This window comes from Puma concolor, chromosome B4, assembly GCF_028749965.1.
Source record: "Puma concolor isolate L17-30 chromosome B4, mPumCon1.1.hap2, whole genome shotgun sequence".
NCBI lineage: Eukaryota > Metazoa > Chordata > Mammalia > Carnivora > Felidae > Puma > Puma concolor.
Window position 1 is genome coordinate 103,803,361 of NC_141673.1, and position 27,060 is coordinate 103,830,420.

At 51.6% G+C, this 27,060-nt stretch overlaps 1 protein-coding gene and 1 long non-coding RNA gene across 2 annotated transcripts in view; one reads left to right on the forward strand and one right to left on the reverse strand.

Moving 5' to 3' along the window:
- The window catches only part of CCND2 (cyclin D2), a 30,331-nt gene extending 7,231 nt beyond the window's left edge, over nucleotides 1-23,100 (reverse strand). Inside the window, exons 1-4 of the mRNA XM_086714282.1 lie at nucleotides 22,610-23,100; nucleotides 20,579-20,794; nucleotides 17,763-17,922; nucleotides 8,361-8,509 (exon numbers count right to left, since the gene is read on the reverse strand). Of these exons, the coding sequence (XP_086570408.1) occupies nucleotides 8,361-8,509; nucleotides 17,763-17,922; nucleotides 20,579-20,794; nucleotides 22,610-22,804 (720 nt within the window). The 5' untranslated portion in view covers nucleotides 22,805-23,100. The remainder of the gene's footprint in view (nucleotides 1-8,360; nucleotides 8,510-17,762; nucleotides 17,923-20,578; nucleotides 20,795-22,609) is intronic.
- Nucleotides 599-13,056, forward strand: LOC147579383 (uncharacterized). The gene is made up of 2 exons (XR_015253866.1): nucleotides 599-751; nucleotides 11,222-13,056. It is a non-coding gene; the product is annotated as an uncharacterized LOC147579383 (long non-coding RNA).
- Nucleotides 23,101-27,060: the final 3,960 nt, after the last annotated feature.

Consider the following 27,060-nt stretch of genomic DNA (forward strand, 5'->3'; position numbering starts at 1 on the left):
GCATAATGTTTCTTAACTTTTTTTAATGTTTATTTATTTTTGTGAGAGAGAAAAAGAGAGGGAGAGAGAGAGAGACAGAGACAGAGACAGAGTGTGAGTGGAGGAAGGGCAGAGGGAGAGGGAGATACAGAATCCGAAGCAGGCTCCTGGCTCTGAGCTGTCAGCACAAAGCCCAATGAGGGGGCTCTAACACACAGTGAGATCATGACCTGAGCCAAAGTCAGATGCTTAACCGACCGAGCCACCCAGGTGCCCCTAAAGGCATAATGTTTCTAAGGGCACTTATGTTTCAGTGAGGGTTTCTGAACACTGTAAAGGCACACAATCTAAAGAAAACTGATCATAAATAAAGTCAAAGCTAGTGTGGGGATGAACACGGCAAACAAGTGACCATCAGCAAACCATGGTCGACTGTCCCTTGGGAAGGTTCTGTGTCAGAGATGGAGAGCAGGGCCCACTCTGCCAGTCTTCCTTCCAAAGCTGGAATTAGGTTGCTCTGTTCTCCATTTGAGCACTATCTGAAGGAGCCGACTTGTTCTTAAAGGCCGTGTTGGCATAACACCATCTTCACACACCCCGTCTCACATCTCTGGCTCCTTCAGCCCCCTCCTCATTCAGAAATGCGGGGCGGCAGAATTTAAATGAATATTAATTTCCTCTTTCTTTTTCCTTGCAGAGAATAAGAAGTTGAATCTAGCCAGTTCTTATGGGACACCCCTCCACTACAGAGGTCCTTCAGGAGCTGTTGAAGGTTACGTACAAAAGTTTCTTTTCTGGGTGGCTCAGTTGGCTGAATGTCCAACTTTTGATTTCGGCTCAGGTCATGATCTCAGGGCCATGGGATCAAGACCTACGTCGGGCTCCACACTGAGCATGGAGCCTGCTTGGGGTTCTCTCTCCCCCTGACCCTCTCCTCCACTCATGCTCTTTCTCTCTAAATAAAAAAAAAATACACAAGTTTTTTTCTAGGAGGCAGGGAGAATGAGTCAGAACCCCTCCACACCATAAGGATGGTAACCATATGTTTGCCTCCATGGAAGACAAATCCTATCCAAAGCATATGGCATAAAGAGCTTTTTTTTTTTTTTTAAATCTGAAGTATAATTAACATACCGTGTCATATTAGTTGCAGGTATAGTGTAAAACAGCTTTTGTTATCCTCACTTCTCAGCCTTTCGGCTAAGATCAAGTGAAGAGCTTTTGTTGTCTAAGGAGGGCGGCAGGATTCTCAGCTGATTGAGAAGGGGGAAGGGGCAGACAATAGCTCTGAGCCATTAAATTAAAAAAGAAATGCCTGTCAGGTGTCAGGAATGAGGCCTCTTTAAAAAGAGGGCTTCCCATGGCACAGCCATTTGCTGAAGATTTCCTGATGTCAAGTTTGTGTACAAAACCTTGCCCACACCACCACCCCCTCTTCCCCTCCCCAGGAAACCTCATGCCCCCTGGCGAATCCTGTCCAGCATTCCTTCCTCAGAAGCTGTATTTGGGTGCCATGGGGAGGTAATCAGGGTCAGCACACCTTCCACCCCCAAGATACGACCATCTCAGGATTCCATGATCATCACTGCATTGGCCACATCAAGCATCCCTGAGAAAGATCGTCCTCCAAATGAGACAGAGCTCAGGAAAGCTAAAGAACCTGATTTCAGGCCGTACAGAGTCTTCCCTTGTGGGTCACCAATGTTTCTACTGTTTCTGGTATTTAGTCTTCCCCTCCAGCGGCCTGAAACTGGAAAGAAAGTTCTGGAAAAATCCTACAGGGAAGGCTGGGACATTTGGCAGTCACTTCTACTGGACAACAGAGCCAAGGGCCTTCAAGATATGAAGTGTCACATTTATAGAAGTTCCAGCCAAAAACACGTGTATAGGCTTTCCCGAATAAACTGAAGGAAGTTTTCGTATAAAACACTTCTTCAACCCTGTTTTAATTTTAATCTATACTGTTACTGATGATGGCCAGCTCTTGACCTTTGATACCTCTTACTTGAAGAGTTAAGTAATGACTACAGCAGTTATCCCAGAAATGAGGGACCCTGAACCCCATTCCCTGGTCTCTTCTAGATGCACCCGGGACAGAGCAGGAAGTTAAAGCTCTCTGGGGCCACTCATGTCCCCGCTCCTGGAAAGCTTTCTGGGGCCTCTGCCTAACCCTGCTCCAGGTTCCCCTTCTTCACAACTTGGCTGTTACCAGCTTGACTGTTAACTGCGGATACTACCATCCTTATCTAGATGAAAAACTTCAGGGCAAGAGCCTCTCATAGGAACAGTGTCGAACAGTCTGTGATGGTGGGAACAGAGAAATCGGCACCCTCCTGCCCAGACACAGAACTCACTCTCTGTATTTTTAATGCCTGCCTTTAGCATATTGTTAGGAGCCCTTCTTGGGCCTGCAAAGAGCATGAGGACTTCCTGTGAGCTGATGAAGAGGAAAATGTGTGGTGGCACCACTACCTGCGGCCAGACATGCCTACTTCACACATTCCTGCCCAAGGAGCCCCTGCTCTCCCGAGCAGAAGGGCAGGACAGTGCATGGGCCTGGGGTGGGGGAAGTGGTGACCTGAAGGGATGGGGTACCCTGCCACAAATCCAGCGGGGCCTGGGAAGAAAAAGGAGGCAGAGCCGGCCGGAGAGGAGCAGAACTAAGGTCATTTCCAAAGGGCAGAACTGTGGGACAACACACACAGGCGACTACAGAATCGGGGAATTTGGGGGTCTGAAGGGCTTTTGGAGCTCAGACAGCCACATGCCCTCATCTTGCCGCTAGAGAACAGAACTAAAGCCTGCTTGTCCCCCAGTTACATCTAGTTAAAAGCTAAGCCTGGCTTTAAATGGGCAAGCCTCCAGCTTCAGAACTGCTTCCCCTGACACCCTGTGCTTCTTCCCAGCTCTAAGTAAAGACATATAGGGCAGAGAATCTCCAAGAGAGGGAGTCATAGCCCAAGTGGCTAAGGCAGAGGGGGGCACGAGTGGGGGGGAACCAACAGAGCTTCCAGTGAAAAGATGCTACGTGCATGCAAAGTGCAGCGGCTCCGGGACCTCTGCTTTCCGGCAGCCTCCAAAAGCACCAGTCATTGTGTTAAGATGCCCCAAATTAAGCTGATTAAAAGGAAAGCCATAATGCTCGTCTGTCAGCCCGGACAGGTGGCACTCCACAGTGCTGGAGGTCGGGCAAACCTCCAACTTCGATGATGATAGGCCCCCTCCCTTGGCCCTGCATGCCCCCCCTCCCCCCCCCAGCCCCGGAGCCCTGACAGCAGTGTTTGTGATCTCCAGCTCGTTACACGGGCCTCCGACTTCCTCTGCTTGCTGGCTCGGGCTCCGCGCCCTGCACCCTCCTCGGCCTCCATGAATGGGCTGACGGAACTCCTACCATTAGCCCTCAGTGTAACTGCATCACTCCATTGTCACCACACACGCACTGCACTCAACAGGGGGACAAAGGGCTGAATGAACCCCAGACCCGCGGCCAACTCAGGCAGAGACAACTTAGGAAACTATCTCATTCTTCCTTTCTTCACAGGCTGTTTGGCTATTTCCTTGCATACCAAATGAGGCCTGCAGAAAAAATAAGGCAGGAGAGGGAAGCATCAGCCTCCACTTCTATCCCGTCCCCCTCCCCACCCCCAGCCTCCCTTCCAGCCACTCTTCACAGGGTTCCTGACCACAGGCCCTGTGGAGTCTGCAGAGCCCCAGTCCTACAGGGGTCTTTAGGAGAAGGTGCTGTGAAGGTGTCAGTGCCTCTCACTAAGCAGGACAAAGACACGATGCTGGGGACCCTGTGAAGAGCGTGTAGCCAAAATCGAGACTTCTTCCACAGCAGAGCTGATGGTTTTTAATAGCTCTTGGACAACCAAGATCCTAGCATGCCAGGATGACCCTAAGGAAGGGATGTTCTAGAATCTTCTCTGGGTGATATTTAAGAATGCAACAGAGTTTGGCTGTAACCCAGGCAGAAAAGGATGACCTTAACGATCAGGTGACTAGCGTCTAGATCTTCTCCTGTTAAAGATCTCTGGGTAGCTTCACAGCATCGTCATGGCCCGGGAGCCCAAGTTCTGCTCTTTTTATTAGGCGACTTGTAAAACCGTGTCACGTGAAGGTGATGTGATTTGCTCAGGACCCTGACATGTAATTAGTGCTAAGAAATCTCAGGCTTTCCAAAAGACCTGGGGGAGACCAAAGAATTAGAAACCCACTCGAAGCCCATCTGCCTGGCCTTTGTCTGCCGTTCCTTCCTTCCTGCTTCCCTCCCTCTCTTCAGCATCATTCCCAAGACTCTGCCAGGGGCTCTGGATAAAGAGCGCAGTAAAAGTTGGGTCCTGTTCAAGAGGCTCTATAGACAAGCGAACAGAGAGATAAACGCTGGCACAAAGCAGGAGCCGAGCGCGGAGGGGACGGAAGAGGAGCCCCGAGTCTGCCTGGCGAAGCCGGGAAAGGTCCACTGGGGAACCGGGACGCTCGGTCCCTCCTCTCAAACTCACCCCTGGCAACGGAAGGCCCGGTAGAAGTTTCCCCCAAAGCCAGCACTGCCTCGCTGGCTGGCGTCTGTTTTTAGCAACACTTATGACTGGAAGGAAAAAGTACTTAAAATATACCACCCTCTGAGACTTTTATTCCCTGTAAAACTGTCAGGCTTCTCACTCAGCTTTCTCTTTGGAATGAAGCGTTCCGGTTTATTTTGGCAACCAGAGGGAGCAACAAAGACCAACCTTCTCAGAACTGCATGGGTCCCTCCTGTCAAAGCTATCTGCCTCCAGCCAGTGAGCCAGAGGAATCAGGGGGGACTGGCTGTCTCAGAGGACTCAGGGTTGTGGGGGGGATGTGCTCTCAGCAGTTTGACCCCCCGACAATGCACAGACAGAAAACACCGTAAGCTTGAAGACATCACAAATAACAAGGTGCACTGGCGAGTGCACCACTGTGGGGACTCCAGCGTGACACGTCAGCGCTTTCTGACTCCTGTCTGTCCTATCTCACCAGAGCCCATGTGCAAAACGTGGTGCTGTGTACTTGACTTCTCCATGGGAGAGCTCAACACAAACCTGTGGGCATTTCACAGTGTGGGTCTGAGAGCACTGTGTGTGTGTGTGTGTGTGTGTGTGTGTGTGTGTGTGTGTTTTAATTGTGGCAAAATAAGTTGAACGTAACATTTACCATCTGAATCATTTTTTAGGTGTACAGTGGCATTTAGTGCATTTACTTTGTTGTGCAACCACCTCCACTCTCCATTTCCAGAACTTTCTCATCATCCCAAAGTGAAACTCCATACCCATTAAATGACTTCCTCTTCCCCCCGCCGCTGGGGCCCTGGTAACCTCTATTTTACTTTCTGTCTCTGTGAACTTGACTACTCTAGGTATGGCACAGAAGTGGAATCACGTATTTTTGTCTTTTTGGGTCTGGTTTATTTCACTTAGCATGTTTTCAATGTTGTAGCCTGTGTTGGCATTACACTTCCTTTGTAAGGTTGACTAATATTCCATTGCACTCACTAAGGAGAACACATCTAAGGAGAATACATACCACATTTTGTTTCTCCATTCCAAGGACATTTTCTATCATCAAGTGGACTCTGCCAGGAGGCCTGCATTTTACAGTAGGCCTAGTAAGCTCCTTCCTCTGCATTTAGAATATATAACACTCTAGCATTCATTTCCTTATGATCTTAATTTGCTAGGATTTTGCACATTTCACTCTCGATTTGTCTTAGGATCGCTAAGTTCCTTCAGGCCAGGAACATCAGGTCTCATCTTCCATGCACTACCCACCTGCCTCCACTTCTACCTCCAAGCCATCCAGGCCTTCCTCATAATGCAAGTCTGCGGCTAGTGAGCCCTCAGTCAACACTCCCAGGAATGAATGGAGAGTCAAGTGCTTCAAACACCCCACCTCTCGACTCATGAAATAGTAAATGAGCTCAGGAAGCAAAACTTGCCTCCCTCCAAATGCTAATGCTTTCTAAAGCCACTCCTTTTATTTTCCTTCACTCTGAGCCTCAGCACTTCAGAGAGCACAGGCAGACAGATGGGAAGAGACCCAGCAGAACTCACGGAGGGCTCAAGTGGTTATCTGAAAAAGTGCTATGGATTTTACATTCTCCTCTGCTCATGCTTGGTTTTTGTTTCGGGGGGGCTTTTTTTTGCTTTTAATTTTTATTTTGTTTTTGAGAAAGAGAGAGACAGAGAGACAGAGAGACAGTACTAGTGGGTGAGGTGGGGGGGGGGGGGGTGGGGCACGGTGGGCAGAGGATCCAAAGCAGGCTCTGCGCTGAAAGGAGAGAGTCTGATGCGGGGCTCAAACCCACAAGCTGTGAGATCATGACCTGAGCCAAAGTCAGAAGCTTGACCAACCGAGCCACCCAGGTGCCCCTCATGCTTGGTTTTTAAATATTAAGATATGTAACTGAGGGCCCACCGGTAAGCATGTGACATGTGCATGCAAGTCCAGTGCAACAGCTGGGATTTCTAAGAGACCTCTGAGCGGGTTTGCATCCATTTAACTCAGTCTGACAGCTAACTTGGATGGACTGGCTACATAGTATCTGAAAGGGGCAAGCACTTTCTCCAGTTTGCCATGAGAAACTGGTTTGCAGTCTTGAAAAGCACCCCAAGAGACTCCCAAGAGACTCTTGAAAAGCACCCCAAGTGGCACCTCAGGAGTGACCTCTGTCCATCTGAAACCAGTAAGGGGTGATAAAAGGACATGTGGAGAAGGCGGGAGACCCATGGGGCAACCGGCCAATTGGAGCAGATCTATAAATATCTTAAAGAGGTTACAGTGCCTGGGGTCAAACTGTTGTCACTGACATTCTTGTCTCTGGGGGGGTCAAGGAAGAGCTGGTCTTAAGCTGGTTGCTGCTCGGGACTCCTTTTTGTAAGGCAGCCTTAATAGGAGATATTCAGAAAAGGAAGGAAGCTTCTCATTTCTTTAAATGTTAGGTCCTGTCCACGATTTGTCTCTGGAGGATTAGAAAAGCATTCTGCACGTGAAGCTGCCTGGAGGGGTCTTTTCAATCTCTATTTTGGAAACCATGTTTTTAAAGCCTATGTTTTGGACCTAGAATTTTAAAAGCCTAAGAACTGCTTCACAGCAGGCCCCTAGGTTCCATGAGGCCCTTTAACACCTCCCTGCACTACTTCCTTGAGATGGTGATAAAGGCCAAGGCAAAATACAGATACGTAGGTGAGAAAGCCAGGAAGCTGCAGCCTCACACTCTGAGCTTCAGCCTTCTGCTCAGCATCCCTGTGGGGCATCAGCCACAGGCCTGCAAACCACATTCTCTCTTAACTCAATATACTCCCACAGCAGGGCATTCGGAATCTCCCTGGAACATCCAGAGGGGGCATCTTCGTGTGGATTCTCCAGGGCCTCTGAGCTGACACACCTCTCGGAGTTGGTTTGGAGCAGAGGCCCTTCCCCAAACAAAAAGCTTTGGGAGCAACCACAAGGGTGGAGCGCAGAGTTCCCAGACAAGGAGTCTGAGCTTCCTGGGTCCAGTCCCGGCTCTGCTAGCGCCCCACCCCCAGCTGCTTCCCTCAGCCCCTCCGCATGGAAAAAGCCCCCACTGGAAGACGCAGGAACTGCCTCGCTGACCTCTCAGAACCACCCCGGCTCGGACCTTCTAAGGACTGCAATTTCCTACCAGCTGAATCAGAGCCTCACTTGACCCTGGTCTCTCAAGACCTTTCTTCTAAAGAGCTTCAAATTCTGGCAAGCAGAACTGCAGCCTCTGGGCAGTCCACGGGGCACAAGAATGGAAAAATCTATAGCTAATAATAGTTCTTTGAATTACTATGGCTCTTTATTCTTTTAGAAGTACTTTTTAATCCATTACCACATTAAACAAAAGGGAAGTGAGAGGCGGGTGGGGTTGAGAGGTGTGTCAAGGCCAGACACCATTCTCGTGGCGGGGCACCTCTTAGATCCCCACCGCCCCCAGTGCAGCAGAGCCAGGCTCTAGTCCCCTCTCCACGCTGTGTCTCCGCCTTAGTGGCTGTAAGCAGAGCAGCACACTGTGGGGGAGAGGCAGCCTGAGGACATGTACATAAATGGAAATGAAGCAACGATTCAGACCCATGGGGAAGCCCACACCATGAAGGAAAATTAGTAAACAGCCCTCCTCCCACCTTGTTATCTGCCTGCTAGGCTCTTTTCTCTATTTAATGGCACACAGGCTTTCAAACCCTTAAGAGGAAGCCTCATCTGTTGGATTTTGTACTACCTTGGATGTTGACCTTGGAAAACAGAAACCACCAACAAAGAAAAATATCTCCAACACATCATCGTCAGGCCAACTGTCTCCCTCCCTGGGCTGAGAAAAGAGACATCTGGTTTTAACCAAGAAGATGGCATCCACCTACCACATCCGTGTTGGTGATCTTGGCCAGCAGATCTACCAGGGCATCACCAGTGAGCGAGCTCACGTCCTCATCCTGCTGGAGCCCACAGATGGCGGCTCCCACACTTCCAGTTGCAATCATCGATGGCGGGTACATGGCGAACTTGAAGTCTGTGAGGACAAGAGGCAGAAGGTCAAGGCACAGGAAGAATCTGGATCCGGGAGCTCCCCAGCTTGAAGATACTCAGATATAGGGTGGTGATAGGTCAGCTGCACAGGTAACCCCTTACCCCACAGACACGTTCTCTTTTCAGTCTTCCTTCACAAGATGCCCTTTATTTATTTATTTGCCATCCCTGTGGCAGGTCCAGAGCTAAAATGGGAAGACTGAGGCAGGGAAGGTAGAAAGCCTATCTGAGTGCACAGTGAATTCTCAGAGGATTCAGGTCCCCCAATCCCTCAAGTCCACAATCCTGTGAGGGGTTAGCATGTGCAAGGGGCAAGAAACATAGTCTCCTCTGGGGGTCATGGCAGGAATAGAGGAGGGAGGTCTGAGACGAGTCCAGACAAGGTAACCTGTGTGCCACAGAAGTGAGACAGACCAGGGGATCTAGACGGTGGAAGGCAGGAAAAGTGTAAGTTGTAAAATCTTATAAACAATAATCCTGATGTGATCTTGCCATATTCTGTGTCAAGTTAACAGGGACTGATATGGCCCATAACAAAACAACAGATGATTTCATTAAAAAAAGAAAAGAGGGAAGTGAGAAAAGCAGTAATGCAGGAGACAGTGCTGAGGGCCAAGTTTGGCACAATCCTCAACTTCTAGCCCAGTGCCAAGGGCCCTCAGAACATTAGCAGAGAAAGCAGGCACCCAGTATTAACCACCGCATCACACGGATGACTTGGTTTAGATTTTATGGTTCTTGGGCCCTAAGATCGCATTTTCTTGCTGGAGAAAAAGAGACGTACACCAAGATCAATCGGAGGAGCTCAAACACTTACCCACTTCCAGTTCTCCACAAGCAAAGAGAGGGGAGGCTCCTGTGAGGCCTCAGCATGGGAGACCGAACGCCTCAGCTTCCTCTGAGCACTCCCACAAGCTCTCAGGCTGGGGGATCGAGATCAGCCACTGCCCAGCCATCAGGGAGGAGACAAGGACACCCGCACCTTACTCCCGTTGTTGCTGCTACTAACTGCTAACTACCCACACGTGTACAGTCCCTTCCGGGCTATGTCCCAGTTAATCCACACATCCACCACATACGGTGGGCACGAATGCCCTAACGTTGCGGGTAAAAAAGGGCAGACTTCTGAGAACTTAAATTGCCTTTACCAGTGCCTTATGTTGATAGGTTAAAGAGGTTCCTTCCATCACTCACTGTAGTCAGTCCTGGAGTGGGGTAAATCCTCCAGTGTGCTACCTCTGGTTCTAGCATCACTCCAGAGAGTTTACTGTACAGAGCAGTGCAAGGAGGGGGGTGGGAGGGAGGGACAGAGGGAGGACATGGGTCACACTTCAAATTACAGCATAAACGTTAGGTCGAAACATAAAGTTCAACCTAACATTTCCCCTTTTACTGTAAATGCCCTATTACAACAGCATATTCCATAAAAGCACTTTTATAGGTGACCCCGTTGTCCAGCGTCACGTTGGTGGTGTTGTCAGAAACACTGCTGGAGCACTGAACCACGCACACACCTCCCATGTTGGCCGAATCCCATGAACAGAGCGAGCCTGGCCGCCTGTCAGTCTGTCTCTATCCTTGGCTTTCTTTCCTTCGCTCGCTCACTATTTCTACTTCTTGAGGGATGTATACTACAGTGTTCTGGCCAAAGCCTGCTGTCCACTAACCCCTTCAGTTCCTTCTCTAGCCCCATGGATGGTGCCAAAGTCGGCCTCCCTGCCTCCTGCTCTGCTGTAGGTCTCTTCCACATGGGCTCACAGGAGTGTTTCTCTGCCCAATAACCTCGTTAGCTTCCCCCTGTGACATTCATAATGCAGAGGAGGCAGCCAGCCCATGGCCTTGAGCCCACAAAGGCCCTGGGTGGGAGCATCTGGCAGGGAAGGACAGGAGGATATCCCTGGCCCTCCCTTTCCTCTGTCCCAGGCCTCAGACCGGGAAGCACACCTCGTACATGCCTGTCTTTTGTCACGCTGCTGCACGCAAAACTCACTTCCAATTTTAGCAAACTAATTAACTTCTAGAAGCCAGGGGGTATTTACAGGGTGGTCCTGGGGTGCAGCAGGTGCAGCCAAGGTTGCCGTAAGGACTCTACGTCCCTTCTTGTTTTGCTAGGAAAATGCTGAAGGGCATCCTCCTAGGGATACGGTCCCCTGCCTCCTGGAATTGGGGAGCACCATGGACAAGAACACAGCTGCCTCTTGGCAGCTCAGACTGGGGAGTGCTCCCGCAGCAAGGGAAGAGCTGCCGGAAGCTGGGCCAGTCACTGCTCTGCTCCTCTGCCACCCACCACAGTGGCAAACCAGGGTCTCCTACTAGATTCCTGAGCACCTGCCAGGCTCTCCTCTGGGTAAATCCAAAGGAGGTGACATTAGAACTGAAAACCAGATCCACATTGTGGGACCTTGGGTGAGTCACTTCCTCCTCCAGTCCCTGACACTCCATCTGTCTAATAAAGGGTGGGGTTGGATCGGTGTTTTTCTGACTTCCAGTGTTGCAGCTCATTGTTGGGTCATGAAACCCATTTGTGGGTTGTTTTTGTTGCTGTTTAACGGAACAGAACAAGATAGAAAGTATCAGGAAGTAATCATGTAGTAGGAGTAAATACCCTCTTGAAAAACTTTTGTATCAGTCTGATGTACATTTATGTACATCCTGAGTTATGTTATAAAATGTATTTTCTTTCTTCACGGCTTAGGTCAAAAAGTTGGGAGACAGCAGGCTGGCTCACCTCCCAGGTGCCTTCCAGCTCTACTTTGCTCTTCCTTAAGGATCTAGAAGAGCCACCCCCGAGAAAAGGACAAGCAAGAATCACTAGAACAGAGCAAAGCTTCCGTCAGCCAACAAAGTCACGAGGCATCTCTCTCCACAGAGAGCAGTGCTAGTTCCTCACGGCACCAGGGGCTGCCCCAGGACTAGGCTCAGGGACAACCCCTCTCTGCTGGTGGGGGAAACAGCAGAGGAAGAAAACACCAGAATAAAACATCTGAAGGGTCGTGTCCTCGTACTCGCTCTAGTTAGCTAACCTCCACGCTCACCCGTGGAAGGTTTCACCCAGCCCATTCAGCCACTCCCGGAAACCATAAACTTTGGCTTGAAAAGTGTTCACCATATCTACTTGGGCAGGGGGGCTGGACAGAAAAATCAGACGGCATGCACGCTATGACCAAGAATATAACCTCCCAGAAACATCTAAATAAAAGTACATACATGCACACGCATGTGGTTGAAGCAGGAGGATTCACAGAAAACATTTTAAACTTTCCCGCAGTTAGATGGAAGAAATGGTAAGCAATTTTATAATACTTTCTCTTAATATTATTCTATTTCAGCAAAAAGAAAACACCAAGTAAAAAATCTCTTAGAAATCTCTACACGTCTTGGTCAAAAATACCAACAGGTTGTATCTTGGTGCAGAGGCATATTCAGGGGCAAGGGTCTCTCTCTAGCCTCAGTTGCCCACCTGAAAAGGTAAGAGGTGACATCCTGAGCACCCTCCTTCCTCTGCAGCAGAGTGAGAGGCAATGAATTGACCAGTGATCCATTCCGACAAAGCACAAAGGGTTCCTCCCCATTCCAGGCAGCTTGGATTAATCTGCCGCCCCAGTTGAAAAGCATAGTAACATAATATAGCACGGTGCCTTCTAAATGGCTAAGTACATCCTACATGGGTAGCTTATAAAAAAACTTCTCAAAGAAAGGGGGTGGTCAAGGGGACAGGAGCATGAAGATACTTAGGAGGACACTCTCCGAGGGCATGAGAAGGATTTGGGCCAAGCAGCTGCAAGAACTGGAAGATGGAGAATGTGGAGGCCGATGACCCACCACCTACCAGCCGTGTGAAGATGGACAAGTTACCTGAACCCTATGAGCTTCCATTTTCTCACCAGCAAATTAGAAGAATAATTATACCCACCTGGTAGGGTTGTTCTGAGGACTCAACTAAAATGATCCATGTAAAAGCACTGTGCTTGGCTCGTGGTAAGCTATCAAGTGTCATCACCATCACTATTCTGACGACGGGAACCTCCAACGGAACCGTGAAGGGGAATTCTGACTGTTGGAGATTCTGTTTAGCATCGGCAGGGGAGAGGAGGAAGGTGCCCAGCATCCCTGGGCAACAGGCGGATGCTGACAGCAGGCCAAGGGCACCAAGACCGTCAAGAAGAAAGGCTCTGTGCTGCCTGGAGAATCTTTCACTGTCACTTGTGTTGTGGGTCCCAGAAATGACCTCACTGAGTCCCCGAAGCCTCATGCTGGTTTGTCAGGAGTGGGAGAAACTGAGGCCCCCATACGATGAATGGAATACAGAAGTTGGCAATGGTCTCCCCGATGTGCCCCATATCCACTCAGCTGCGGTTTGCCCAGAGCCAAGGAGCAATGCCCACATACCGGAAGCCTCTGACATGATGTTCCCCCCTCCCGGGGAGGTGGTGGAGGCAAGGGGCACACCTTGGGGGAACCCCAGCTCTACTGGTTGCTTACTCATCCATGTAGCAGTAGTGGTGAGGTATTAATAAACTGTAAAACTCATCTGTTTCAAAACACTTCCTTTCACAAGTGAATCAATGAATTCTTGAGAGGTTAGGTGACTTGTCCAATGTCCAGTGCTGGGCCTGGGGTTAAGGTCGGGACTTCTGGACTGTAGACCCAGTGCTCTTTATAACTTACCGGAATGTGAACAGCTCCTCAAGGCCACCTCCCACATCCCACTAAGGAACACAGGGTGATTTTCCTATCAGAAGTGGGAGAAAAGCCCCCCAAAGCAAGCCCTAGCTCAGGAGTCAGAGAGATAGGTCCTAGCCATGGCACCAGTGATCTGTGTGGCCTGTACAACCCACTTAACCTCCCAAGACCACCAGAGGCGCTCTGGGGGCCCCACTGGGCTTCTTAATCTGGGCAAGGGCAGAGAGGGCTCCATATTCATCAACTCGCTATCTGCAGGTCTTGGTAAAATTTCACTGAAGAAAGAGTTCTGAGCTAAGCAGGTCTAAAACCACTGATTAGATGGCCCTGCATGTAAGTTTAGTGCAGATTTGTTTTGGCTACGATGTGGAGGCCTTGAAGTAGAAGAGAGATGGCCTTGCTTCTGACCACCACTAGGGGGCGGGAGATACTCGGTCTGAGGCTTAAGACCAACAGGGAAGCCCCCCCCCCCCCCCGCCGTTTCCCATTTCCCCCATCTCTCCCCCTCCTCCCACCTGCAGCAAGGTGGAAGGTTCAAAGGCCAGAATCCCAGATGCTCATTGGCCAGCAGGTGATGGCCACAGCACACACCTCACCTACCACCCCTGGAATAGGTTCAGCACACCCTGTCCTTGTGGGGAAGGACCAGGGCGACATGGAACACTAATATAACTCCAAAGGGCTAGGTGGCAGGAGGAGGGGAGGGAGACGGCTGGAGAACAGCAAGCAGCCTACTCCTCATTCATTGTCCGGCCAGAAAGGAAGTGAGATAGCCCTGCCACACTGCTGGTCCCCACGGGGTGCGCTTGCAGAACTGACACTGTTGGCTGCCCACGCCACTTCCTCTCAGCTCCACGCCCTGTCAGCTGTGGGGGCAGCCCAGAGACAGGAAGGTGGCTTAAATTCTTCCCACCTGGCAGCCGCCAGGGCAAACCTTTTTGGGGTAAGGGGCCAACCCACCTACCCTCTCCGGGCCCCGGCTATAATTCTATCTTATGATAGAAGGTTATGAAACGCCTTTGGGTAAAGCCAGGAAGGCTGGAAATACAGCAGTTATCATCACTGGGGCTTCACTGGGGCTTCATTGGGGTTCCAGGGCTCAGGCCTCAGGGTGGGGAGCCTTGGGCGGGGCTACTCTAGTGCATGCTGCAAAGAGCTAATAAGCAAAACACCCTGAGGTGGGGCCCGAGGCAAAAAGAGGGAGATGTGGGATACCACGCATAGGTAGGGAGGTTAAGCACCTCCACCCCACCCCCACACCAAGTTCAAACTCAGTATCATTGGCGTTTCCAGACTAACTGGAATCATCTGTTGAGCGTGAGATCCCGCATCAAGAATCCTCCAGTGCCAGAGTGTGATCTTGAGTCATATTAAACGGTACTTCTTTCCTCATTTGCAGACCTGGGGGACTCTACCATCACACCTACGAACAGGGGGACACTAAGACTCAGTCCTGCTTCCCCAGGATCAAAAGCTCCAGGAAAGGGAATGCCAGGGGCTGTCAGTTATGAAGGTCTCCCTCTCCCTCCAGTGCCTTCACTAACCAGGACTGGCCCAGAGAGGGACACCAGGCAGGTGGAGGCAGTCTCTCTTGCCAGAAGCCATTTTGAGATGAGTGGGGGGGGGGGGGGGGGGGGAAGAAGGGCGTCTCTCTGCCTTGACACCATCTTACCCTCTAGCCCCGAAGGAAAACTGCAGCCTCGCTCCCCTCCTCACGGCCCCTCTCTGCTCTCCTGCTCTCTCTTCCCCTTTCACACACACACATGCACTCCCCGCACAGACTGAGGAACTACTGCCAGCTCTTTCACAACCAACTTATCCCATAAACTAGCCACACAGCCTAGAGGATTGGCTACCATCTCCTCCAGACCCACTGTAAGTCTGCAAGACCCCGGCTGCAGGTGCCTCTTGGGCTTCAGGGCAGAATAGTCAGGATTGAGGGACAAGGACAGAGGCGTGAGGTGCAAGGAGCAAACTGGACCTTCTCGGTATCACCTACCTTTGGTTCTCAGTTACCTTGTGCCTGCCGCTTGCCAGACAGTCCTAGGCACTCAACCATTTGTCACACCCTGGCCCCAAAAGGAGGCATTTCATCTAACTGGAAGGTGTTTCCTCCAAGAAAAGTAGATATGGGCTTTTATACCATCAGGCCATCTGGTATAAAACTCCACAAAGTGAGGATTCTATGTAACTTGGTCATTCATACAGACTCAAGCACAGATCAAGAAAGAAAAGCCTTGGGAGACAGAGCCATCCTTCCTAGACTCAGGAAACTTCTGAGGAGCCCCCTCTGCTCTGACCAGTCCACACCTAAGGCTTAGTACATGGCTGGTGGTCTTCATTTGGTTGGAGTTATTCCCTGTATCCTTTCTTAGCCCTTGCCCAGAGCTAGCTCATGGCTCCCCAAAGGCAGTCTTCGTGACTTCCTGTGCCACTCCTTGGACCTCTGTCCTCAGTGCCTGAGTTCCAGCTCCTTATTCTGGCCCCAAAGTTGGCAGCCACCCCAAGGATCTGGGCAAGAAGGCCAGAAGTGGGGGGATGGGACCCCCAATTTTAGAGAATGGGCCTTTACAGAAGCTGGGGATCTGCCCATGCCTGGATAATTCCACCTACCATCCCTACCCCAATCAGAGATCAGAATGGGGGAATGGGTGGACAGACCCCAAAAGATCTGTCAGTCAAGAGACAAGGTCAAAGCAGAATTCTGGCTAACAGCTGGGCAATGGGGGAGCTTCGGGTCAGAGGGTCGGGGGTCCTAGGGCTAGAGAAAAAAGGACTGGTTGACCCCTCCCCCACAGTGAATCATGACAATGGAGACGAAGGGACAGCAGGGCCTGGGAGACAAAATGACAAGTCAATGAGGGATTGACCTCTAGGGCCCCAGGCCAGACAGCAAGAGAAGCGAGGAAGCAAAAGAATGGCTACTGTCTAAAAGTCAGCAAGGTATCCACGGGGGGCTCTGAAGAATGGCCCCCTCAGGGCTGCAGGAAGGACAGCTTACTCTCTCATAAAGGGGCACAGGACACATTAACATGGCCATGGGCCCAGTCTGGATCTGGAAGGGCAGGACTACAGAAAACCGGTGAGAAAAAATCTAAGCCCTAGAATCAAATGTGGGTGGCTGGGAACCCTACATTCACGCCAGGGAAGGCAGAGAGTAAGGGGTCCTGTTGAATTGGATTAAGGCAGTTGCAACAGTTAAACATGGAGATGGTGGCATTTTCACAATTAGTACCACAACACATGGTCTACACGTTCCTTGGTTCTTAAAGTACCTCTTTGCACACTGTCTCTTTCTGATTTTTGTTTTCCTAACCACCCTGAAAAGGCTGTTAAGATCATGTATCAACAGGTGTGTTTTGCAGATGAAGAAGCTGAAGTTCAGAGAGGTTAAGCAGCCGTCCAAGGTCATCCAGTGATAAGTAGCAAAGCCTGAACTTTTGACTGAGAACACAGAGCATATACACTATTGCATATTGTGTGATCCATTTGTACATACTTACAAATAACATGTAACAAAACATTGGAAAAAGGTAACCCAGGAGTCCCATCTCTAAAATTCAACAACTCTTAGTGAACTTGGGCTGAACCCTCTGGATTCCCCCCCCCCAACCTCCCCCAACCCCCCCCCTCCACCACAAAACAAAACAAAAGACCTGCCCAGTCAGTTCTTTACCTATGATGTCTTTACCTATGATTAAGGTTTCAGGGTCTCTCCCATGGCCACTACCAAGGAACAAAAATAGTAGAAACTGGCCAAGGCTCAGTTTAATGAGACAGTTGTCAAACCACTGCCTTTAGTTTATTAGGGCAATGCAAAGCAAATGGGCCAGTAAGAACTATGTATCAATTGTGGGATGAACGTGGTGGGTGGAAAGCTTTTAATATGAAAAAGCCACTTGCGCTAGCTGGTAAAGGCTGCAACCAATTCAAAACAGCAGCACTTAAAGGGAGGGCATCAGAACTTAGTGCTCAGAAGGTGAGTCCTTGATGAGAGCCAGCCAGGTTCACTCCCCCATCCACCAGTTACCCAGCAGTAAGTGCCCTACAGTAAAGAGAACTCCTTCGACCTCCCTTACTGCTTATCAGGCAGGCAGCGTATTTATCAAGACAGTGTTCCTTTAACCTATATTTGCCCCCACCCCCCCAAATTTCCTCTTGGCCTTATCTCCAAGCATCCTTTTCCTCAAAAGATTAAAGATTTAAACACAACCAGAGAGCAGTATATATAATCTTCAAAGAGCACTTTAGACATCATAAAGAATATTTTAACAGGCACTTTTTTTTTTCCGCTTACCACACCTGTCCTCATAAACCATTTATGAGTTTAGTAGAAAAAAAGAATACACCAGCTCAGATAAAATAAAGAACACACAGCCTGGGAATGAAAACCTTGTACTCTAGATTACTTGGGACCACCCCTCTCCTGAACCCCTAAGCCCATGCCAGTTAGTACCCCCGTCAGTCTCTCCCTGACCACCCCCCACCAAGGGGCTCTTCAGCCTGTGTCCCCGCCCCCCACGAGGCCCCCTCCGGCTCCAGCCTGCTCCTACCGGTAGCACACAGAGCAATGAAGGTCTGCGCATGCTTGCGGATCAGAGACAACTTCTCGCTGGGCTGGGGCAGCTTGCGAAGGATGTGCTCGATGAAGTCATGAGGAGTGACAGCTGCCAGGTTCCACTTCAACTTCCCCAACACCACCAGCTCCCACTCCTGATGAGGGAGGGAGGGAGGGAGACAAGAGTATAAAACCCAAAGGCTGACCTGGTGTCAGGGACCAGGGGCTGGGGTCCGGACCAGTTCTAATGATGTTCAGGAGGATGCTGCTAGATCCTGAATTGGCCCCTTTTGTCCAAGCCCCCCACCCCCCACCTGCCCCCCAAAGCCTGGAAGTCGCTGGCATCTCTTCTTTTGCCTCAAATGTGAGGCTCCACCAAAAATAATGAGAGCCCAGGTAGCTGTTGCCAAGATTCTTTCTCCTAGTTCTTTTCCTCTTCGGCTCCCCCCACCCCCCCAGCCAACATGGACCTCCATGCAGTCCTGTTGCTCCCCCCCCCCCCCCAGAAAGCTGAACTTACAAGACACTGCCAAGGTCATTGTGGCCCTTAGGTAATAATTTATTGTACAGATCTCTACCGCTGGATTAATAGTCTTTTTAATCCTCAGGGAAAAATGATGCACACAGATAAAGCTCAAAATAAGGTTCCTTGGCTCAACTCCTTGGCAACCAATTTACTTGTAATTGGTGCCAATAAGTGCCACTTTTCTCAGCTTTAAAACTCTCCCCTCAACACATAATGCAGAAGTCTTGGGGAAATGACATTCGGCCAGGAGAGTGCCCTTTCTCCTACATGTTTCATAGGCCTTTGTCACCGAGACTGGAGGACCCACCAGGATGGTCATTAGCAACCCCATGCTGCAGCTGGAGGTTGAACAGGGCAAAGTGAAGGTGCCTGGGCAAAGTCATGGAACCCCTCAGTCCAAATGCTGAGGGGGGACAATATGACCCCCTCTCTCACGGACTTCTCACCATTGGTCCACCTAGTGAAAATCCTTTTTTCTCCCTTACTGAGATACATTTGGGGAATTGTGTTCAGAGTCCAACAGGCCAGAAAGGAAACTTTAAAACTACGTGCGATCAGAGGGAAAACAGGCCTATCCATCAATCATCTTCAGAAGAGACAGGAAGAGACCACCGTGCCAGTGCACACTACTCCCCCATTCACCCTAAGAACCCCAGCTCTCTTCCACTTGCTACACCAGCAACCAGAGCCCCAGTCCCCTCCTGTAGCACTAGGTGGCTGTGTGATCTGAGGTGACTCCCTTCCCCTCCCAGAGCCTCGGATTTCTCATAAGTAAATAGGAGGATTCCTGTACCTCCCACCTTCTGGGATCAAGAGACAGGGAAAGGGGGACAAGGCAGGGTGCTTGTGAAGCAACATGAATTGGCTTGGCCGGTCCTGGAAAAACTGGGGTGTCCCAAAGAACACCACGACCCACCATCACATTGAAACAAATGAGCCAAATGGAAGATTCATTTTCCTGGTTTCCCGTTGAGAAAAACAAACTGGTGATGAACTCTAACGACTCTTCCTTTACATGCTTTAAAGTCCCCCTTGGCTTTTTACAGAGGATTGGGGTTTAAAAAGAGGAAAAAAAAAACTGGTAAAATTACTACACAATCAGTGTCTTCTAAGATGGCTTGAAATTCCAGCCCTTTCTTCTCACAGGGGAGTGTGAAATAAACCACTCGTCTTGTACTATTATTAAAGGAAGCAGATCTCCCAGAAGAAAGCACCTTTCTGGGCCTCCCGGACCAAACCAGAAGCAGCTGAAATCTGGCAGCGGTTCAAAGGTGAAGTCATTCATGCCCCTCTCTACATTCCCCGCAATTCCTCCCCCATCCTTGCACATGTCTGCCACTAGATGGCAGCACAGCCCCAGAAAGGAAGGCCTTTTCACAAAGAGCTCAGTTCTAGGAGCCAGTCCTAGCCCTGTGGACTTTGTGCAGGCCTTCCCATTAGGAAGGGGGAGGGGCGATCAGAAGGAGGTGGGGGAGGGGGCTCTTCCAAACAGTGCGGAGAAACTGTGTGCAGAACACGGAAGGTGGGCTTGGGAACCACTCTACCATTCCACACTGCTGCCACATGGACGCCTTGAGTGTGAAGCTGTGGGGAAAATGAGTTAGACTGGGTGGGGAAAAGGTTTGCTGTTAGAAAACCTGAGTCAAGACAGGACCCCTGTCACCATACAGAGGTCATAGCCCGCCTCCCGGAGAACCAGGCCTCAGATTCCTCCAATTAAAGGACAAATTCTGACTTGGCTCAAACGTCAGTGAGCTGGTATTTAGTGAACAGCTACTATGTGCAGGTATCTTGAAAATTTATAGATAGATAAGACATTACCTTTGAACTCTGGATTCTTAGGAGACGCACCACAACACCTTTTTACCATGGGAACACATGCCTACCATGTGGGAAGTTGAGCTATTTTCTCAAAATTCAGTGGTTGAAAATTTGGAATTTAATTAAAATGTGATCACCATGTTCCAAGTCTCCCCTACACACACCCATGCATGCACACACACACGCACACACAAGTGCAAATGAATTCCCCCAACACAAATGTCGCGGGGATCTTATTTGTGGATGTAGCCTCAGGGCTTAGCATGGTGGCTGGCACGCAGTAGGAACACAAAAAAATTCATATTAAAAGCGGTATCTCCTAAAGTGTGAAAATTCCAACGATGTGGTAATTTGGGATCCTAAGGATTCCTTTGGGGAGCAGTGGGCAGAAGCTTATCAGGACAGGAGAGAGCAAAGAAGGAAGGAAGAGCAGAAAGGGAGAAAAGACAGGAGATAGGCATTACCAGCAGCTCCTGAGGCTTGATGGAGTTGTCGGTGTAAATGCACAACTTCTCTGCTGTCAGAGGGATGGTCTCTTTGAGCTTGGAGGCCAGGAACATGCAGACAGCACCCAGGAGCTGCAGATGGGTCTTAGGAGTTGGGACCCCAGCCAAGAAGCGGTCCAGGTAATTCATGGCCAAAGGGAAGACCTCTTCTTCACACTTCTGTTCCTCACAGACCTACAATGGGAGTGGGGAAGGGTTGGGGGGTTGAGGGAATAGTGTCAGGAAAAGACAAAAAAAAAAAAAAATGAAAGACACAACCTATGGAAACAAGCAAAAATATTTAATTTTTGAGTGGGGAGGGGGAGGGGAGTAGGCTATGTGATAAGAATAAAGAGGAGGAAAACGGGGTAAATCTAAATAGTCCATCCGTGCTGGGGTATTCCCCAAGAAGGTAAAAAAAAAAAAAGAGGTGAATTGAAGATCCGAAGCCAGGAGGCAAACAAATGCGCAGTAGCCGCCCGGCTCGGCGACGCTCCCTTTGGCTACTGACTTCTTTGCTCACTCTAACTCGCTCACACTCTCTTTTTTGGATTTCGTCATCTTTTCAAAAAATCAATAAAAATATTCTGGAGGCTCCGGGGGTCGTCTTCTTGGTCTCATTCGGATCCCCGGACCCTGCTCTATCATTCCCGACAATTGGAAAAAATATCCGGGGGGGTCCCTGCGGCCCAGGCGCCGCTATTGGGGGGGTGGGTGGGGAGAGGTGGGGAAGAGAGGGGGAGGGAGGAGAGGAGGAAGAGCCGCAGCCTCGGCGGCTGGACTCGGGAGCATGGGGAGACGGTTTCAAAAAATAATGAAAAATCGAGGAAATATCCTAGAAAAGCCCTTTTGGCGTGAAAACCCCAAAGAGGATCCAGGCTTCCCGAAACGGAGGTTTCGGGTGCCGGAAAGGTCTGTATCTCGACCCCTGGGGCTTTGGATCCCGAGGGGAAACTTGGAGGGGTGAGCGCCGCGGCAAGAGTGTCCGGCTGCGGCCCACAAGGGCAGAAACTGGGGATCGTGGTGACGAGCTGGGGGAAAGCCGAGGAACGGGGAGCCTCCAGACAGAGGCACGGGGGACTCTGACCTCTCCTTTAGGGGTGCCCCGACATCTCCCCCCACACACACCTCCTCCCCCCCCCCCCTTCCTACCCCACCCAAATCTCCGCAGCGAGGAAACTGGAAAGCCAAACTGTAAGTAACCTTCCTGAGGTGGGGGTTGGGGAAGAGGGCACTATTACAAGTGGGGTGGCCGGAATAATGGGGTGCGCGGAGGGAGCGGGCGACGTTTTCCAGCCTTTCCAACCGGAGTTTGCAAAGCAACATGGCGAAACCACGGCAGGTCCAGAGCTGTGCATACGTGGGCACACGGCTTGCTCGGCAAAGATTTGGAGCAAGGGTAAAGAAGTGGTTCTTTTGGGTTCCCCTAAAACACATGTTTCTTCAATGCGACTTCCGGGGCTCCTGAATTCTCCGGTTCTCTCCTCCTCCCTCCTCCCCCTCCCTCTTTCTCCCCCCCCCCCCCCCAAGTGCCAACGCGGAGTCGCGACCACATGCGGGGACCTGAGGCTAGGACGAATTTTCTCTGGCTTCTGGGGGGCTGCTTTTTGGCTTTTTTTACGTTTGGGTCCCGATTTCACGCTCCTACTCCCTTCTTCACTGCACCGAAAGCAGTGGCGGCCTCGCAAAAGACAGGTCGGGCTGGGGGTGGGAAGAAGAGGCAGCCACATGCAGGCACACGCGCGCGGGATGCTCCCCCACCCCCGCTCCAGGACAGCCTCGTTTATCCCAGATTTTCCTTCTCCCTTCCCTATCCCCTTCCCCCTCCCCCAGTTAGCCTTGCATCCTGCAAGGAACAGAAATGAAGCCACGCGTCTCGCCAAAGGGCTCGGGGTAACCTCGCGCACAGGAGCGGGGAGGCGAGCGCGGAGCCTGCCCTCTCCAAGTTTTAGGTTCCCTGCGCTGGGGGTGGAGTGGGGGGGGGAGCGAGTATCCTATCTGCAGACCTACCTCCAGCATCCAGGTGGCCACCATCCTGCGCATGTAGGGCTGGATGTCCTTCTGCACGCATTTGAAGTAGGAGCACTGGGGAAGGTAGCGCTCCTCGATGGTGAGCAAGTTCTGCAAAACGCGGTCATCGTAGAGCAGGTTGGCGTCCGGCACGGCCCTGCGGACCGGGTCCACCTCGCAGCACAGCAGCTCCATGGCCAGCCGGGTGCCCGCTCGCTCCCTGCTTTCTCCGGACTGGAAAATTGGGGGTTTTTGGAGGGGGGAGGGGAGAGGGTTCCCCTTACCTCCTTCCTTTGGCTAGGTAGGGGGTTTTCGGGAGAAAAGTTATGGGGCAGAGAGAGAGAGAGGCTGAGGGAGAAGAGAGGAAAGGGATGGGCGGTGGGAGAGGAGACCCTCGGGGGCTGCAGACTCTGCCTGCCCTCCCCTTCAAACTTGTCTCGCTCTCCCCTGCTCGCTCTTCTCTGCTCTGAGAGGCAGTGACGCAAACTGGCTGGGCAGTTAGTTCTCCTCCCTCTCGCCTCGCTCCCCTCTCCGGTTCCTCCTCCCCTTCCCTCCCCTCCCGTCCCTCCCCTCCTCCTTTCAATCTCTCCCTCCCTCCTTCCTTTCCCCTCTTGTTATTAAGGAGAACAGCAGCTGGCCCGACCTAACTTCAAACGCGGTCCCCCGCCCCCCCACCCGTCTCCTTAGCTCTCCGAGGCCCTCTCCCTCCATCCAGCCCGGCATGCCAGGGGCCCCGATAGGGGAACCCACAAAAAAACCCACACCGATTCCTCTTGAGTCCCTCTAATTTCGCACATTCTGTAAGTTGTATCGTGCCAAAATATGACCAACTTGGGCTTTTTCAAAATTGATCCTTACACTCCTGCCCCTGTATGTAAGATCCGAGAATGACGGGTAGATTACTGGAAGATGGGGTAGGCTCGTGCAATTTTGAAACAGATCCCTTAAGTGAAAAATAAGGAGAGCGATTTTAGAAAATAGCAAGCTCGGATATCCAGAGATAAAGGTTATATCCCGGACGTTTAAGTTCCTGATCACTGCAAGGCTGTTTCAAAAGCCCGATTAAAGGGACCAGAACAACGTCCCCCCCCCCCCCCCAACCCCCACGCCCGCATTTGTGTGTGGAGAGGAAGAAGAGGAAGGGGTGGGTGTTAGGAGGGAGGGGGCAGCTTCTTCGACGTGATAGAATGTGACCCTAGAGCAGAAACCAGCCCATTCTTGGGGGCGCTACAGGCGCCTTGGGGAGCAGTGGAGAGACGCCCAGGGCTGCCGCAGGCCGGCGGGGGGCGGGGGGGCCAGTTTGCAGGGCTACCATTGGTTCCTCCGCGGCCGGCGGCCACGCAGGAAAAACCCGCTTCCTCGCCCCTGCATCTGCTGACAAGCTGCCCGAGGTGTCTGCGCCGAGCGTGGCCACACTGATACAGCTTTCTAGGAAATAGCCCGGGAGGGGGAGGGGAGGGGAGGGGGGCAAGGGAGGGATTAGGTCTGGCTCCCCCTCTCTCCCCCTGCGCAAACAACACCACCCCTTCCTTTCCTCGGAGGCCCAAGACTTCCACCCAGTGTCCTTCGCTTGCATCCTCGCCGACCCCTCGGGGTTCACGCCTCACCCGCCAGCCAGGGCTTTCTCCCCGGGAGCAGGATTGTGGTGGAGATGCTGCCAGCCTAGTCGGCTCAGACATGTGCTCAAATGCATCCCGGGGTCAACGCTGCTTTTACAGGAGATATAGTGGCGTTTCCTCACCTCCTTCCTCCCACCACCCCCGCCCCCACGACTTTCAGTGTTATTATACTTTGGGGGGATGGGGAGGGAGCCCAGAGCCCCCAGCAAGTTGGCCGAACTGGCACGTGCAGCGAGCATGGCGTGGGTCAGGGCCCTGGAAACACCATGGTCAGCTGTGCACCTCCTTCACTGAGAAAGGGGGCCCAAACCGGGACGTGGAGAGTTAGCGGGGCGGGAGGGGGGGGGGGGCGAGCTGGGTGAGCTGTTCACTAGATTCCCTGAAAGAAGGGGCCGAAGTGGAATAGAGAAGGCCGGGAGTGAATAAACCAGAGGTGCAAGCGATTTGCTCAGGCCCTGAAGCGAGCCCCTTTAAACGAGGGTGGGGCGGAAGGGGTGGGGTGGGGGACGAAGGGGGGGGCATATCTCTTTAAAGTGTGAGTAAGAGTTTGGGGCGCCGTCTCCCCTCCCTCTATTTGCATAGCCAATAGCTCTGGGGCTCCTGCTACTGCGCGCTGATTGTTACCGGGCAGATTACTTTTTTTCTTTTTTTTTCTTTTTTTTTTTCTTTCTTTTTTTTTTTTTTTTTTTTTTTTTTTTTTTTTTTTTTTTAGTAGGACGCGTTCCCCGCTACATCAAAAGGAAGCCAAGGGAGGGCGGAGGGAAAGCGGGGACTGGGGCGGGCGAGGGCTGGGGAGAGGCCGCGGTGCCTCCGACCTTATCAATAGCCGCGGGAATTAGTATCCAATCTACCTTAGGTAAAGAAAGGGGAGGGAAGGGGGCGGGCGAGGAAAATGTCTAATTGCTGTGGAAGCCATTAACTTTCGGGAAGAAAAAAGCTCAATGAGAAACCCAAGTTGCAACTCAAAATGAAACAGCCCTGCACAGCGGATGACACTCCGGCTAAGTACAGTGTTCCTCGGAATAGAGTCGGTCCCTAACAATTACCTATTGATTTTAGTCAACTTGGACTTCCCGACTCCAGCTTGAGTCACTCCGGATAAATATATTAACTTACATTTTAAGACCCCATAAAGGAATTACTCAAACTTCACCTCAGCCACCAATAAGCAGTTCAAAGAAAGCTGCTGGGGAGGTGGGGCGGGGGCAGTGGGGGTGAGAGGTATTTTTAAAGTATAAATCTAGCCCGACAGGCAAGGACAGAAGTCGGCGAAGGCTTCCAGCCTCTTGACATCACTTGATAACTAACCAAGCACGGTCTTCTCTCCACCTCCCTGCAGGGAAAGCATCCCCAGCCCTGGGGCTCCTGAAATGGGGAGGAGGGGGGAGGGGAAGAGGCGGGTGGTCTTCCTCCCGGCCTGGCCCACCCTGAGGGGAGGGGGGAGAGCCTGGGTGGCGACGTCTCGAGTCTCAAAAGCAAGCCGAGGGCCCCTCTAGCCCCTTCCCTCCCCCCGTACCCCTACCCCTACCCCTGTCTGTCTTCTCGGAGAAATTCCGGCGGGGCGCGGGGCTGGGGGAGCGGCGGCTGGGAGGGGAGGGGCGCAGAGGGGCGCGGGCGGATGCCCCCTCTCCCGCCGGCCTTTGCATTCACTCAGCCCCACGCGGGCGGACGCTTCCCGCGTGGCAGGCTTGCTTCTTCGAGTTCCCCCATTCACTTCCACTTCCTATTACGGACTGTTCCCGAACATTAACCTCGCTTCGAATCCGTCCCCCAGTTGGGTTTCAGTCTCCAACGCACGGGGTGGGGCGTGAGAGGGTGCGGAGGTTGGCAGGAATGTCTCCGGGAGGCTTGGACTGGAAACTGAGTTTTCCCTTTCGGTCGCCACTCCGACCATGTGTTAAAACCTTAATTTTGCTTGTTAAGAAGCACAGCACCTAGCACGCGGGAAAAGGCACGTTGCCTTCTGGGCAAATGTGCGAATTTTCTTTGAGTATAGACTCGGGTTTGGGGCGGGGGGGGGGGGGAACCCAAGCGCCTATGCTCTGCCTTTTAAGTCAAAACTGGTCCCTGTGGAAAAAGGGGGGAGGGGAATAATGTTGGTTCTTCCTTATCCCCTTTTCACCCTCAAGGAAGAAAAAATCCTGTCCTTCATAGGATCAGTGATAAACTCTGGTGAACATAAGTTTTATTGGACTTTTATTCCCTCCCGTGCAGGCTCCCCACCCCCTGTTCCTCGCGTTTTGGAGTTTCGGTTGGAAAGTGTACAAAACCCTGTAGGTGTAGGGTGCAGCAGGGTGTTGGGTGTTTATAGGCACATTTCTGCAGGAACCTGCAAACACTAAGCACACACACTCCCAAGCTCACCTGGCAGATGCCCGCAGGCCAGGTGATCACGCCGTCGGCTCACAGCTTCCGAGCCGCGCGCTAGTTCGAGCCCCGCTGCTGCGTCGCAGGGGCGATCTAGCCGGGTGGGGGGAGGGGAGTGAGTTCAGGCTCCGGAATGGGTACCATCGCCCTCCCCCGAAGTCCCTGAAAGAGCAGGGCTGTGTCTGTGTTTCTCCATTGAAGGATGGTTAGACAATGAAAACCAAAAACCCGACGGTTACTTCAAAGTAGGTGGCAAGTGACCTAGTCTCAGTTCCCGGCTCCCGGGACACAGGAAAGAGCTAGAGAAGGGAGAGAAAGAGGAATTGGGGAGGGGGGCGGTCACAGGAAAAGAGTGAAAGCAAACTGAAAAAACGCGTGAAAGGAAGAGGACAGGTCGGGAACTGGAGGGAGCAGAGCGAGGAAGGTGGGAGGGGACGAGCCGGAGGAGGGCTTCCCAACCTGGGC